The sequence below is a fragment of the Sarcophilus harrisii genome, chromosome 3 (assembly GCF_902635505.1).
Source record: "Sarcophilus harrisii chromosome 3, mSarHar1.11, whole genome shotgun sequence".
Lineage (NCBI taxonomy): Eukaryota > Metazoa > Chordata > Mammalia > Dasyuromorphia > Dasyuridae > Sarcophilus > Sarcophilus harrisii.
Window position 1 is genome coordinate 432289982 of NC_045428.1, and position 16657 is coordinate 432306638.

The 16657-nt window shown below is 34.9% G+C and overlaps 1 protein-coding gene across 6 annotated transcripts in view; it reads left to right on the top strand.

Annotated features, from left to right (window-relative positions):
• N4BP2L2 (NEDD4 binding protein 2 like 2) overlaps window positions 1-16657 on the top strand; it is a 76373-nt gene that overhangs the window by 44536 nt on the left and 15180 nt on the right. For all 6 annotated transcript variants that reach the window (XR_004233134.1, XR_004233135.1, XM_031960718.1 and 3 more), the window contains exon 7: window positions 14220-16000. Coding sequence is in view for 4 of the 6 variants with exons in the window: in XM_031960718.1 (XP_031816578.1) it covers window positions 14220-16000 (1781 nt within the window). In the remaining 2 variants the exon portion in view is untranslated. The remainder of the gene's footprint in view (window positions 1-14219; window positions 16001-16657) is intronic.

Consider the following 16657-nt stretch of genomic DNA (forward strand, 5'->3'; position numbering starts at 1 on the left):
TCAGTGACTAGCCTTTCTGTGGTACTCTCTCAAGTCCCAGTCTCTTTCAATAGGGACCTAGCTGGTTGATCAGTCTTTCCTACCTGAGGTTTTGTGGCTAACAGAAACTCTGGATGTAGATTCTCATTAGCTGGAGGAGGCCACCAACTATAGAACAGAAAGTCATTTCCTCTGGAATCACTAAATATCTCTTGTTCCTGGCAGTACTCAAGATCCTGAGGTTTTTCTTGTATGACATCCACAGGAGTTTTGAGGTTTTTCTTGTATATCTACATTTTTTGGGATTCTAGGTAAGTTTTATTCAACTCTTACTGCCTCCCATAGTACTTTAATACCCATTCTAAGCTACCACCATCCACACTAACTCCTGAACTATCAGTCCTTTGACTCCTCAGGAAATGTTTAAATGGGAAAATGCTATCTCCTGACACTACTTTCATTAGACTTTGTCTTTGTGTGTACTTTTTGTTTGATTTTAGGACTCAAGATCTAGATTATCTGAGTTTTTGGAGAATAACCTTTCTTGACACTCTTGCACACTTTCTGCCCTAGAATCCTAAAGTTCCATGAAAAAGAATAAGATCTGGTTACGTCCCAATTATTGAATTGCCATTACAATAAGGGGTTAGTTCTTGTTACTTCTCATCTTGGACTTTGTGGACCAGTTAAAGTGAACCTCTATCAAGTTGGAGGTCTATTTTGACATGAGAGATGAATGGGAAATTTATTCCAAACTCTATACACACATATTAAAAACGTAGCCATGCCCTTTAGCTTATCTTTCAGCTGTGTTTCCATATTTTGTGAACTCCATCTTCTAAAATATAATTGAGTTGTAAAGTGGTAGTGTAGCTACATGATACCTTCAGTTACTTATAGGTCCCTAATTCCCATATCAAAGTAGTCTATGTGGTTTCAGTGTACCTTCATGATCACCATCTCTGTGAAGTTCAAATGTATTCAATCACCAAGGAGCTGGAATTTCCTGGGCAGCTAGTAGGTGGGCATGATGTTAGAAAGATTCATTGGAAGATGTACTTAAATAGGAATACTACCAATAAGATGAAGGATTTTGAATATTTCCTATGAAATACTATCATCACCTCATTGTAGAGTTCCCATCCCTGATATACTGAAAATTTCCAAATCATTAAAATAACCAGATGTCTTAGAACAAACCTTCAGGTCTTTTGAAGGCAATTCATCACTGAACTCCTATTCTTGGATCCTCGACAATTGTGGCTAAATTTTGTGTAGATTGAACACTGGGGGGCCTTGACATAATCACTCAGCACTTCTACTACTACTCTACTTGTCTTGCATCTTCTGTGTTTCTGGATTTTACCACTGACCTGCCTACCTTTCAGAATCAGGTTTCTATCTTGGTAAGGCATAGTACAAACAGAAGTGGCCCATTTCCTCTTTTGTCTTTTCCCACACAGCTCCTGAAGCTCTATGAGTGTATTTCCAGGATTCATGTTACTTCTTCTCAAGCTGCTCTTCCACCCTCATCTATAATTGAAGACTGATTACTCCCAAGTCAAGATCAACCTGTCTGCTTCCTTTGGGTGAATGGAGAATACCAATTGCTTCTTAGATCAATACCTAAGCTATACCTCTTCCCATGATGATTGGACCACCATAATCATCACTTTGAAGTTTTCATTTTTTTCCTCTTTCTTTGAAAATCTTTATTACTGTTGTTTTCCCCAATTCCCATTATGTGGACCCTGTTCTTAGTTGAAGATGGTTACCTAGGAGAATTTGAAATCATCAATCTAAACAGCAGATGACTTTGGAAACTCTCAAGATGGTTTATAAATAATTGCTGCCACCATTGCGCCTTGAAGGAACACTTCCAGCTAGAAGGACAGGTTAACTACTAGGAACCTCTGCTTTACTTGCTTCCCAGAAAATTGGAAGATTAGTCCTTTGGCCATCATGCAAGTAGTTGTTCTTGTAGCCTTTCAGATCCAAGATCCTCTACTCAATCTGAATCCATCCCACATTTCATTTATTGCTGTTATATCTAGTTCCAAGTTTCACCCACTGCCCTTTCATACCCTCTTATGTTTCCCCAATTTTCTGAAGGTCAGAAGCAGTCTGTGATATAGGGAATCCTGTTTTCTGCTGCAGCAAATGACTGCCTTCAGGACAGTTTGAACTACTCAGCTTAATTCACTTTGTTCTGTTTTCCATGAATCTCAAATGCCATTAAATATCTTGCCTCCACCCTGTGACTTATTAACTTTTGGAAATATTTTCAGTGTATTGTTTCTCTCTTTTTGGTTTCCTTCGATTAAATACATTACTCAGCTGGAATTCACCTCAAGCATATTGCTTTCTCTGGCAAATCAGATCTAACCTGCTGAAGAACCATATGCACACCTCAGGGTAATTCCACTATCTGGTTCTGGACTTGATCGCCGAGCCTCTACTTAAGAGACTTCTGGATGATCTCCATCAAGTGAAGAATTCTAGACAGCCTCTCCAGATTACATTTCATCACCCAGCAACAAATTTTGGCAGGACCAAATCTCTACTCACCAGGATATACTCTCTAGCTCACAATCTCTTTGAATAATAGTGGCATAAGGGGTTTTATGGTTACTGGCCATTTTAAAAAAAATTTCTGATAGTTATGTAAAATACCTTCATTAATAAGTTTTTCCATATTATAAGGAAATAAATTTACTTAAATTTAGCAGTCAATTCCCTACGTGCTGAGGTATAAACATAGTTCTGGCCTGCTTGAGACATTTTTTTTCCCTCTGAGAAAAGTATTATTTCTGTTTTACACATCAGTGAAATCCATAGTAAATTGGATATTCTCCATTTGGGAAGAGATTCTTTTTATAGTAAATAACATTTCTCATAGTTTTTCATATATACTTCACAATGATAGAGGCACCCTGGAATTTAAGATTAGCTATAGAACTTAAATATTATAGCTATTGTCAGTTATAATAATAGTAATAATAATAATAACTTTTATATAGTGTTTTAAGATTTGTAAAATAGTTTGTATACTTCTCACCTGAACCTCACAACAGCCCCTTTGAGTGAAATTCGTACTACAAATATCTCTATTTTACCAATTAGGAATTTGAAACAGTGAGAATTTAGGTGACTTGCCCAGGTCATATTGCTGTAAATGTCTATGATAGGATTCAAACTCAGGTCTTCTGATTGGTTCCAAGTCTTAACACGCTATTGTACTGTACTCCTTACATTACATCAATCACTTAATGTGTTCTGCAACTATTTTCAATTTTATATCAAGTAGACTTGTTACAGATTATTTACACCCAAGTTCTATTTAATGTAAAAGGAATAGGGTTAGCAGAGGTATTTAAATATGAGAAGTCCCTGTTTAGGGTCATAATAAACGATGAGCCACTGAGTAAGAAGATTGTTTCAGTGCTATACTAGACACCCAGAGTACATAAGAGCAGTATATGGACTACTGTATCCACAGATTTGTCTATTCAATTTCTGAAAACTCTCCCCTCTGTCCTCTCTAGGGTCCCCCCAAAAGAGGTCTGGGTATCTGCTCAGAGTAAAAGGCAATGGTGGTAAGAAGGCAGGTCAATGGAACCAAAAGAAAAAAAGGGCCTTTCTTTCCTTAGCAGGACAGCGAATTAAAGAAACTGTAAGTCATTCTGTGATGAACCAAAAAGACTTAACTTTTTGCATATTTCAAATGTGCATTCCATATCTGTTTTTGTTACTAGTAAAACAGTTTTTGACCCCAACCTATGCTAGATCTGCAACTTATATAGAGGCAGATTAATTCTCTAGTCTATTTTGTCTTTAATTATAGTTTTAATAGGTGTGAGAAACTTTATTTTTAATATTAGACCTATGAATTCTTAGGAATGCATGACAATTATTTATGTTTAGCTGTTTGTCATGATATTGACTGTACATTGCAAAATGTATTCATCTATTTCTTGGCAGCAAAAATGACATGTCACATTTTTATAAAGGAACAGAAAATGAGTTAAGTCTTGGCAACTAAGTAGTATATCAATAGCATAGGAAAGATGTAATTGTCATAGATTGAGTTAACACTTTAGAACATTGAATCCATATTTCATCAGTTTTTATTCTACACAGATGGCAAGGCTATTGTTAAGGTAAAATAAAAAGCTTTTTGTATTTGACCTAGTCAGTTGAAGTAATTGGGACTTAGCTGAATTTGCTGATAAACTGTTGAGAAGATATGGCTTAAATATTCATTCCAAGAAATCAAAATGTCAAGAAAATGCTAGTTTTGATAAAAAAAAAATTTTTTTAGCAAGATCTACTTTCTATATTTCTTTTATAAGGATAGGCATAATGAGTATGATAATTACATTTAAGAATTTAAGAATAATTTATGTTTAAGAAGGAAGGAATGAAAAGGTGGGCAGGTTTGGTATTGTCTACTATTGTACTAATCACTTTGGTATATTGAACTCATTATTATTGATGATAATAATTCATTTCAAATAGTATTATAATCTGAAATAGAGAATTTATGATGCAGAAAAATCATCTCGGTGCACCATTTCTAGAAATGAAATTAGTTCTTCTAATGACTGGGAAGGAGGCTATGAGATCATTAGGTTTTGTAGAGGACTTTTCTGATGGAGGAAATTGTATGTAATGACTAGACTGGATTTACAGGTTGGAATGTCTTTGTAAGTCACTTATGTTTCCAAATGAACTGGCTATGTTTAACCTAATTTAGAATTTTTATAGTAGGTACAACTTTTAGCTCAAATTTTATCTTTATTGTTTTCCTTCATTTTGCTTGGCTTAAAAAATGACAAAGGATGCATTAAGGGTGCTTCTTGACAGTTTATCTGAGTTTCCCTAAAACATACTTCTTTCCCTCCTTTTTTTATGTCATAGTCACATTTGTTTTTTAAAAATTCACACATTTTGGTTTTCTGTTTTTTATAAACTGTGGTTCATAAAAAGACCTAGAGAAAGATTGGGTAGATCCTCTATAGTGAACTGATGGGAGGCATGGACTAGTTATAAGATAAAAAGACATTAAATGGGTTGTCATTTACATAGATATCTACTCTATAAATCTTTCAACAGGTGGTTGTAATAAGCACAATTTATGATTTCCACATCTGCTTACATATAAATCCTTATTATTAAAAATACCAGCAGTTTAAATAGCATAGGTGTCCCTTGAGTTACCAATATTCACCTTTCTAAAGTATTTTCCATATGCATAATTGACTAATTTCACAGTACTTTTAAATTCTCCTACCTACTTTCTTGAGGTCCCTCCAAACAGCAATTAAGCTCACCCAACTCGACAGTACTAATTTCATTCCAAACATGGAATTGTCTGATTTAATATTTTCCTACCACTGTGTCTCTTAAAATGATTGTGTAAATACAGCATTTCTTGAAACTTTTCTTTTTTTCACTGATTATTACTGCTCAATCTACTTCAGTTCACTCAATCTCATTTTCATCTTTATTTTTATCCTTTAATTTCTTTTCTACTTGGTCATCATTTCCAGCTATTGCTGAGTTTTCTCAAGAATGACCTTGGTCACCTGTCCTCACTCCACTCAATTTGTGATCCCTGAAATGGCCTTAATTATTAGTGATAGGCATGAATATAATCCTGAAAATACTCTTGTCTCAAGGAAAAGGAAAAACATTTGTGAAATTACATGTGTAAATTTCATCAAACTCTAAAAACTATAAAAATGTTAAAAGCCCCTTCAGATTCTCTCCAAGTCTCCTTTTACTTTCTCATTCCTTCTCTAATTCTATTTTATTTCAAGCATTAGCTTTACTCATATTTCTGCAAATTATCACATCAGTGTGTTACTGTTAGACACTGCAACCCATCTATTTATTCTCATCTTATCCCATTCCTCCATAATTACTCTATAGAATAGAAACATTCCTAGTATGTTTGTGTAAGCTGTATACTTGGGTCTATGACAATTTTTTTTTTTTAATTTCAAAGCTGTTATCCAGCAAGGGACCATACCAATTCATATAACAATTGTTTGTTTGTTAAAGCAAAAGGTATTTTCCCAAGAACAAAATGTTATCGAAGTTTACTTTTGGTACAACTGGTCAATAATTCACTGGGCTATGAATGAACAATTCAAAACTATAGTAAAAGACTAGGGCAAATTCATTAAATATGTATTTTTTGCTTATGGTAACTAATATACGTTCATTAGGTCCTGGAAGGCCTGGGAATGTAATTGTTGAGTTATTTTAATATTTTAAACTCAGGGTATGGTGTCTTTTTAAAAACAAAAGTGCCAATAGTATAACCCGTATGTGGGTATCTGTTGTGGAACTAGGCTGGCTCTCTCAGTATTTTGATGGTGAGCTACATTTTATAAGAGAAAATAGTGACTGACAAGAAAATCATTTAATTTTTTTTCATTATATAGTCATTGTAATAGAAGGAATTTTGTGCTCCTTCACTGTTCTTAAAATTAGTGTCAATTTAATTGCCATGTTTTTATAAGTTAAAAACTCTCAAGATGTTCTTCAGTTATCTTAATAACCAAAATCTTTATTCCTAGAAATTGAAGATTATGTAATAGAAATTTAAGGTTTTTAAGGTTTTTAAGAATATAAGGCAGAGATAAGGAAAACTGAAGGAATATAACTTATATTATTGATTTTATAAATGAACTGTTGTGTGTTGATTCCCTAGAGTTAATAAATCTCTCCTAACTTCCTATATCTTTTTTTTTTATAGCTTTTTATTTACAAGTTATATGCTTGTAATGTAAATGTAAATGTAAATTAAATGCTTGTAAATGTAATTTACATTTACAAAATGTAATTTACAAATTTACATTTACATTTACAATGCTTATAATTTACAAGTTATATATATATATGTATATATATATATACATATATATATATATTATATATATGTAATTTTACAGCATTGACAATTGCCAAACCTTTTGTTTCACTTTTTCCCCTCCTTCCCCCCATTACCTCCCCCAATGGCAGTTTGACCAATACCTGTTAAATATGTTAAAGTATAAATTAAATACAATATAAGTATACATCTAACTTCCTATATCCTAACCAGGGAACCATGGAATTCCCTTATTCATTAAGGTACTTAATATGTATAGGGCACTATTTAGGAGCTAGAGTAAATAATGCACCAGAAAAGTAATGTAACTGATCCTGTTTTTCCTATCTCTAAAATCTTTATGAGCATCATCTAGGAAACCTATTGAAGTCATCCTTGATTTAAAAAAAAATAGATGAAAAGGAAGTGGGATTTTGCTGACAATGTCTTACAAACAGAGGCAGCTAGGTGGCACAATGTTACTATCTGTGTGACCCTTGGGCAATCTCTCATGTGAATTTTTTCACATGTGAAAATCTCTTCACATCTTCAAGTTTCTTTTTTCATGTGAAATTTATCTCTACCATTATGTTCAGGTTCTTTAAATTTCAGTGACATATCACAGAGAACCATGGAGATAACTTTGCACAACAGTCCACTGAGCAATGCCAAAGAAAATGTGATAGGGATACATATGCTTGTCAAATGGGTTTGTCAGCGATGTGGAGAATCTCCTATTCAGAATTCAAAAGAAGGTTACTTACCTATTGATGGTGAGATTCCTCAGGTGTTGAATTCATGGATGACATGGTGCTGATTGCATTGAGCCCCAGAAGTTTCTGTATCTTTCTCTGAGCCATAATTATTCAAAAGACATTGATCTAGTTATCCATGAAGAAAAAACAAGTAAAGGATCACAATCTCACAGATTTAGAGCCCATTCCTTTAGTTCCTGGAATCAGTATCTTTAATTAGTACTTGTCTAGGACATTGTTAGGGGCAGTAGGGAGCACAGTAGAGAATTGACCTTGGAATTAGAAGTCATTTTCCTTAATTCAAATCTGGACTCACCAGCTATGAGGTCCTAGACAAGCTACTTAACTAATTTACCTCAGTTTCCTCATCTTTAAAATGAAGTGCAGAAGGAAATGGCAAACCACTCCAGTATCTTTGCCAAGAAAATCCCAAATGGGGTTGCAAAAAGCTGGACATAAATGAAACACCTGACCAACAATAAAGGACATTGTTTACTATTATAGCATTTTACACAGTTCTTTGTACATATTGGGTATCCAAGAAATATCTGTTGAGTAAATAAATGAATACTACAGTTTCTCAATTAGGATGTGGGAAGTAAGAAAGGTGAAAGATTTTGTTACTTCTATTATGAAGTCTGGAGAATCAATGTAGGACATTTATAACTGAGGATGAGAGTTTGTTTCCTCAGGGTCATGCAGCTAGTAAGTATTAGGTTTTGAACCCAAATCTTCTTGATTCCAAGCCAGTGACCTGTCCACAATAATATATTGCTCTTAAATGTAATAAATTATCCATAGTAGCATTATTTGTAAGCACCAAAAGCCTGGAAACAAAGAGGCATCCATCTACTGGAAAATAACAAAATGTGGCATATGAATACAATTTTCTATCCTTAGAAATGTCAACTATGAGAAAATCTAGGTAAACATGGCAAGACTTAATATGAAATAATACATAATGAAAAGAGTAGGACCAAGAGAACAATCTATATAATGACTACAATAATCAAATTAAAAATAATGGCATCTGAATTCAGATTCATTGCTGTAAGTATCTTTTCTACAGTAAATAATGAAATACCCTTCCCTCTTAATAAATGCAAATCTCTTAAGAATAGAGATAGTTTCATTCAGCACCAAGACTGATACACACAGAGTAGACATATAATAAATGCCTGTAGATTAATTATATAGGTGGATGACTGGTTGCAGAATGTTGCATACTCTGTCAGATATCAATTTTTCAATTTTATTTAACTTTTCTTTGTTAAAAGAGAATGTTTAAGTGGAGGGGAGAGTATTTATTGTAAATTCTCAATGCTTGGAGTGGGAAAGGTCACTAATAAAGATATACTTTAAAATGTATATTTCTTAAATTGCAACATATATTATTTGTCCATTGAAGTTCATTGCATGATTTCATCAATTTATATCTTAAACTGCTATTTCACATGGGTAATGAGTTGGATACAAAATGAAACAGAAAGGAAAAAATGATTGTATTATATTTAGAAATTTTCTCAGTTCTTTTAGTAATCTTATGCTGTTTGCTGACCTAAAAGTCCATATTTTTACTAGGAGTATTCTTTTGGTACTAAAATAAAGTGATAAATCAAAGAATACTATAAATCATAATGGCAAGTAAACCAAGGGAATAGAAAAATACATGATTGGTGTGAGCATGCTATATTTTACTATCAATGAGAATTATATTGGCAAGCAAAAGTATAAAAGATTTTATCCTTCATTTATATTCCTAGAAAAGGAAGTGAGCTGGTAATGTAGCAAAAGTAAGGAATAATAGGTGGTCTAAGTGCTTCACTGGTGTACAAAAATAGGAGAAAAATAGGGAAGCCTTTAGGCCATGGAATAACTCCTCTACGAATGATTCATAGACTATGTCAAGAAGAATTGCATAAAGTGTAAAGGTATCAATGGATTGCTTTTTGTACAGAGAGAGAAAAGTCCCTGGAACCTGTGAAATCTTGAACTAATTGAATAATCACATAAAGATCATAGACAACTGTTCTCCAAAGGTTGTGTCAGCTGCCTTCAAGGTTGCTGATGGCTTATTTTTAAAAGCAATATTATTTTTACAGCACCTACATTTTCCAAAGTATGTCTTCTCCCCTTACTCCTGAAAAGAATATCTTATAACAAAGAATAAAAAAAGAAGCATCACTAAACAATAAATCAAAAAAGTCTGAAATTATGTACAGTATTTCAAAATCCTTCTGCAAAGAAGCTTAGAAAGATATAATCTCATTTCTCTTCATGGGGCTAAGTTTGATCATAATTTTGCAATATTTACTTTCATTTGTTTTGTTCTTATTGTTATTCCCATTTCCATTGGTGTAGTCATTATGTATATTGCTTTCTTAGTTCTATTTCTATAATGTTCAGACTAGCTTTCTGGAGGGCCTTGGGACCAGTCTTGGTTTCAGCAGAATAATCACTACGAGAATAGTCAGGAATAAAGTCCAAAGTCTTTATTGTCTCCTTCAGTCTTCCAGTCTGAACCAATCTGCTCCACAGTCTCTTCGAGCAGTCTGACTTACAGCTTGACTGACTGTCCCCAGTTTCTTCCAGCAATCTGCCAGTCTCCCCTATAGTGCAGGAGGCAGGAGAGCCACCACAAGGATAGTCAGTGATAAAATATCTGTCTTCCAGTCCTTGTTAACCCTTATATACTTTATTGTAATTACATCATTATAGCATACTGATTATGTGTGAACTTAAAGAACCATTATATCACCATTCTAAGTACTAAATATATATGTGAACTAGAGAACAATCATCTCATCAATTCCATTGAGTTAACACCAAAAAAGAAGGTGATCATGCCCTCCCTGACTTCTCAAGGAGGGAGGTAAAAACATCAAGCCAGATATTGTTATTAGGTTTCCTCTGGACTGAAGGGGTCTTACTTGAAACAGGTATACATAAATCCATCAGCATGGGAGGTATTACACAAGCACATAGTAATATAACACAGGCTAGGAGTGATGTAACAAACAATATGAATCAACATGAGGAATTGTACATGTCCATATGTCCTAGAAGTAGTTCATAACCAATCTATTGTCCATTACTTCGTGTGTCAGGGAATCCAATGATTCCTGTAGATTTTGAAGTCCAGCAGCAGTCTCATTGGCAATTTTTATTATTCATTGGCACATGTAGTCAGAGATGGAACCATCTGATGTTTCTTGGGTCTTTTCCTTCATTTCAAGGGTCTTCTCTATCTCTCTCTGATGGACAAGGTGAATATGGCTCATTGGTACCCATTTGATTCCTTCTCCATCTGTAGAGATACAAACAAACCCTGTTCCCCGAACAGTTAGCCTATCTGGTCCATTCACCACTTTCTAGATCTCTACACATCACCTGGCAATTATCTAAAGATATCAGTTTTCCATTGAAGGAGAACAAGTGAGAGTACAGGCAGGCCTTCAATAACAGCCCTGCCTAAAAAGCTGAAGTACTCAATTATAATCATAAGTGTTGTAAGATGTCTCTTCCCCATAGATTGATGGGGATTTTTTCAACTACAAAAAGAGTAAAAGCTCCTGTTAGCATTAACTTCAGCTGCTATTGATCCTCCTATGCCAGACATGTAGGAGTCTGCCTTAATTTTTGGCCAGTGACTGGGACAATTGGCACCTCTAATGACTGTATGATCTGCACCTGTGTCTACCAATCCTTCTAATGGTAGGCCATTTGCAAAGATAGTGAGCATAGGTCGGTCAACTGTAACAGCTGCAAGCCAGAATATTCCTGGATTCTGTTGCTTGAAGTCAAAATCTGGGCTACTATCACCAGATTGCTTATTAGGAGTCTGTATCAGTAAACCTGATGCTACTACTTCTCCTGGTTGATAAGTCATACATTATTTACCTGTATTAGTGATTGGGATATAATCTACACATTCCCCAGTTTCCCACATCAGTGTGTGGATGGACACTGTTTTGTATGTACTCTCAGGAGGTGAAATGGTCAAGCCTACTGTGCCTGGAGGCAAGGGATCCAGAGGCCGGACAAGGACCGATTTCACTTCTCCAGGGGATATCTCAGTAGTCCTAGCTGCATACAACTCTATTCTCCCCAATTGTAATCCCTTTCTCCCATCAGGTTGCTTCTCAGCTGATTTATCATGTTTGAGTATTGAACTTCTAAAGATTGTCTGGATGTGAGATCGGCTGCCATCATGCCCCACCTGTTTTTTGCCTGGAACCCTGGAGCTGGACCTCATTTCCCATTTCCCTGAGTCAGTCTACATTCTGAGGTCCAGTGGAAGCCTCTGTTGCATTTTGAACATGAGATATTGGGCCTTGTTCTCCCACCCTGTTTTCTCACTCTGTCTGTGTGCCAACATTGAGCTTTCAGATACCCTACTTTACCACATTGAAAGCATTGACGAGTCTCTCTGGAAGTCCCTTGCCAAAGGGATCTTGGGAAGTCTGCATTATAGCCTGGGTATAAAAGATATTTGTGCCCACTGTGACGCAGCATGTTATGATCTCCTCTAAAGGAGCAAACTTGTGTAGTCATAGTATAATTCTTCTACAAACCTCATTGGCATTTTCTTTAGCAAATTGTCTCATCTTTGTTTCTGTTGCTATATTTTCATCAATAGTTCTTGTGACAACTGTCTGCAAATGTCCCACAAAATCAGCAAAGGGTTCATTTGGACTTTGCTCTATTTTCCTGAAGGCTTCCCCTCTATTTTGCCTTCCTGGGAGGGTGCCCCATGCTTTGATAGCAGCAGCAGCAATTTGCTCATATGCTTCCATAAGGTAATTAATTTGTGCTAAAGTGTCTGCATAAAAACCTAAACTTGTTAGTTGACCATAGGTGATTGGTATATTAACTCCAGGTTGCCTATTTCACTGGGCTTGCATTCTACCGAGTTCACTATACTCAGAAAGCTACAACAAGTTTTGTCCAGGTTCTAAACATGTCCTTGCTATAGATTTCCAATCTTTAGGAGTTAAAACTTTAAAAGCCAAATTTTCTAATAACATTTTAACATAGGATTACAAAGAAAGCTATATTAAAATGCAATTAACAAAAGCAACTTTTTAAAAGTCCAAGGACTTTAGGTTAAATTCTAGTCAAGTGAATGAGTCATCAGAGATAAGGAAACTGTAACTACCTGTGCTAATTATTAGATGAGGCCTCTGCTATTTTTGGAGCAGACAAGACCCTGTCTGAGGGTAGTAGCTAAGAGAAATTGGAGAGATAGTTATGCCTGAAGGGATGAATAGACCCACCCACAAAAAAAATACAAAGGAGGGCAAGAATGACTGACAGCCCTGTTTAATCTTAGGGAACCACTTCGCTGTCTCATTCTTTTCTCACAACTGCCCTGAAAGAGAGGTACTGCAAGTTATTACAGATGAGAAAACTGAGACTCAGAGTTTAATTGTTGAAAACATTTACTTCATTGACACTTGAGATAATAATAATGTTTTGGAATCATCCCCCTAGTCTGGCTATTTTCACAGAAGTCCCATCAGTACTATATTGAGATCATTATCTTTCTGTGTTTACATTTCTCAACCAATATTCAATTAAATGGAAAAAGACTTTTGTGTTCTAGTTAGAAGATAAAAATATTGAGTTGTTCATATCTTACCTCTCATAAATTACTCCATAATCTGGAAATGAAAACAATTAGGTAAAAGGTCAGTAAAATTCTGCTTTACTCTTTTCAGCTCTTAAGGTCAATGATGTATTTGCTTCATTCTGTATTCTTTCTTTTCCTTCTTTTACCATGGCTTTTTTTTTTTTTTTTTTGTCTCTACTCCTATTTCTGTACCCTTTTTTCTCTTTCTACCTTGCCTCCCTTATTCCCTATGATCTCTCTTTCCTATCCCTTTTTACTTTCTCATTGTTAGAAAAAGGATAATCACATTTTTGTATAAAGTGACACCAAAGAGAAGTCACTTAAAAGAAAATGACTTCCACCAAATATCCAAATAAGGTAAATTTGTTTTATAAGCTAGACAGAGAGGGAATTATTGTCACTTAGGGAATTTGCTCACCCCAGATCTTGGGGTGATATTGAAAAGTCAGTATCACAGATCAGTTTTGTAAATCAAAAAATGAGTTCCTTAAAGGTAAGTGGGTTTTTTTTTTGGGGGGGGGGGGAGGTTTTATATGCCTAGCATTAGCACAATTCTTGGTACATGTTACGAATTTAATAAATGATGTTGAATTTAGTTGGGTTGATCCATTAGGAAGCATTGATGTTCTGAGAATGAACAAAATGTGTTTCACAATGAGTTTACTTCTTGACTTTAGGAAATTTCAATTGTTTATTGATAGATTAAAAGGCAGTATTAAAAAGATAAAATTTCCTTGTTTCAAGAGATTGCCACTAAAGCTATTTTATAAAATTTGCTGATTTAAAAAATTATTTGAGAATGGAATTTTAAACATAAATTTATTTTTTATGTAAATTGTTCAGTTCCATGCAGGAGTATAGTCCTGGAAACTTGCTAATATTGTTACATGATACAAAATGCCATCATTTTGTCATGCATAGTAAATTAAATAGCATTGTTGTAAATTTTCTAATTTCTGTTTTCTATATTTAGAGAAGAAAAATTGAAGAAACCTAGCAGAGCAAGTCAGAGAAGAAATAGAAGAAGAAATAGGAAACTGAAGAATAGTAATGCTAAATCTATGAAGAAAGAATCATATGGAACCCTAAGTTATCCTGTGCCAGAGGATGAAGGCACATCTGAAAGTGAAGAGCATTACTCAGAAGAAGAGAATAATGGAAATTTAGTCTCCATGTCCATTGGAGATCTGGGATGTACATCAGCAGATTCTGTAAATAGACACAGTAAGGAAGGTAGTAAAAGCATAAAATTTGAGCTTGGAAAAGAAAATATTTCTAATGCTCAATCTGTCACATCTGTAACTTGGGAAAATCCACCAACGTGTGACTCAACTGCAGAAAGTAACAATTTGTATCAATTAAGTTTGACATCCATTCCCCATGAAAATGCACTTGGACACATGTATAATCATCAGACAACAGTTCAAAACTTTATAGAAAAACAAAATAATTCCTATGTACCAGGTATCAGATGCTCTGAAGTGAAGGCTGATAGTCATGTTGAACCAAGTCATTCTGTGGTGTTCGGCATTAAGGATAGAATTGTGTCTGCTAAAGCCACTTGTGTTCTCACAGAGGAGGATAGCATGTCAGCTGAAAAACTCAGTGATAAAGAAATGCTGCCTAATCAATGCAGATTTAACTCTTCATATGAAAATTTAAAATACGGGCACAGAGCAAATAGGAATCAAACAAATTGTTGGGCTTTTTTCTCAGCTACATTATCTGATGAAAAACTGGAGTGGGATTTGGACACACAGCCTTCTTTTACTGGTTGGCCTGAGGGGCCTCATAATTTTATAAACCCACAGAGACAAAAGAAATCTAGGTGTTCCAGACAGACTTGTCCTGATGGCCCTAGAGAACTGATAAGACTTGTCTACACAGATAAAGGCACAGACCCAGGAAACCATCTGCAAGCACTGATGGAGGAGAATGCTGATGCATTAAGAAATGAGGAGCTGGCATCTTCTCCAAATAAACTTATAGACCTAATTCCATTCATGGAGACAGAAACTAATGTCCTTAGAAGCAACTTGCCTGAAATATGTGTCCAAAGGAAAACATCAGCCATAATTACTAAGAAGGGAAGACCCAGACGGATTTTTAATTTGGCTCCAAACTTTCACCTGCCAAGACAAGCTGTGGTTAGTGTAGAAGAAAAGAGGGATGCTCTGATAACAGATAGTCAAACATTTAAAAACATTTTGGTTGTAGAAAATGACAGAAGTCCAGAAGTGAATCATGAAGAGAAGAATAAGCCAGAAGACATGACTGTCCAATGTAATCTATCACTAGGTTATCCCATAGATCTTCCATCCAACTCTGGAGGAGAACTGCAGTCTCATGATGTATCATTCAGTCAGCTGAGAAAGTCTTTGTGTCTCCCTAAAAGGGCTGTTCTAAAGTTTTTGTTTACAAGTGAGAAAAGAATTTTAATGTTTAAATCACAAACAGTGGGAAATAGGCTGAATGAGGTAGAACTAATTTCTTCAGAAATTTCAAATCATAAGCCCAAAATTTTATTACCTGCTAAAATTTCTTCAGAGCATCCTAGTTTTGGCTTTGATGTTTTTTCTGGAAGTTTTGGTGCCAAAGTTCACAAAGAAAAGGAGTCCAAGTCATCACAATGTGTACAAACTAAATATAATCAAGATTCACTAAGGATCATGCCTAATTCCTTTGGTCTGCCCTTATCTCAGAGATTTGCTTTCCAACTTGTAAATCTGTTTGGATCTCCTGGAGTGCCAATAGGTAACTCTTTTGGTCACTTTCTTAAAATGAGTTTTCTAGTTTCATCCTTCAAGTTGTCTTATAGTCAGTTATTACATGGTGTTTCACTTACTGTTTTCATATAGTTCAGTTTTGCAATCAGAAGATTCATCATGAATTGTGCTTTTCCCTCACTATTAGTTATTTTGAATGAATGATATTATGGGTATTTTTAATCTGAATAAATTCTGGGAGAATTTGGAGAGAAGATGAGAGTCGGACTGGACAAATAAGTGGTGTAGGGATTATTGAGGAAATTTAACTCTTATTTCCCTCACAACTTGCTATCTTGTCAGAATTTCCAGTTGGTATGTGATCTCTATTTTGTCTTCATTCAGTTATAATAAAATTGTCCAGCTCAGGTTGAAATGTAAGACTACATTAATCATTGGAAAAAAACCAGCAATAGGAGCAACATTAACAATAACAATTTTGAACCCTTTCAAGATGAGCTTTGATAACCATCTTTGAGGAATGTTGTAAAAGAAAGGGAATTTGCACTGAGTGACCTCCAAGTTCACTTCCCAATTCTGTGACTTGAGTTGGAAAAAAAATCCATTTATATATACAATGGTATTGATTATAAGATGGACTAGTCTACACATCTAAATAATTTCATATGAAACTTGTTTAGTCTTT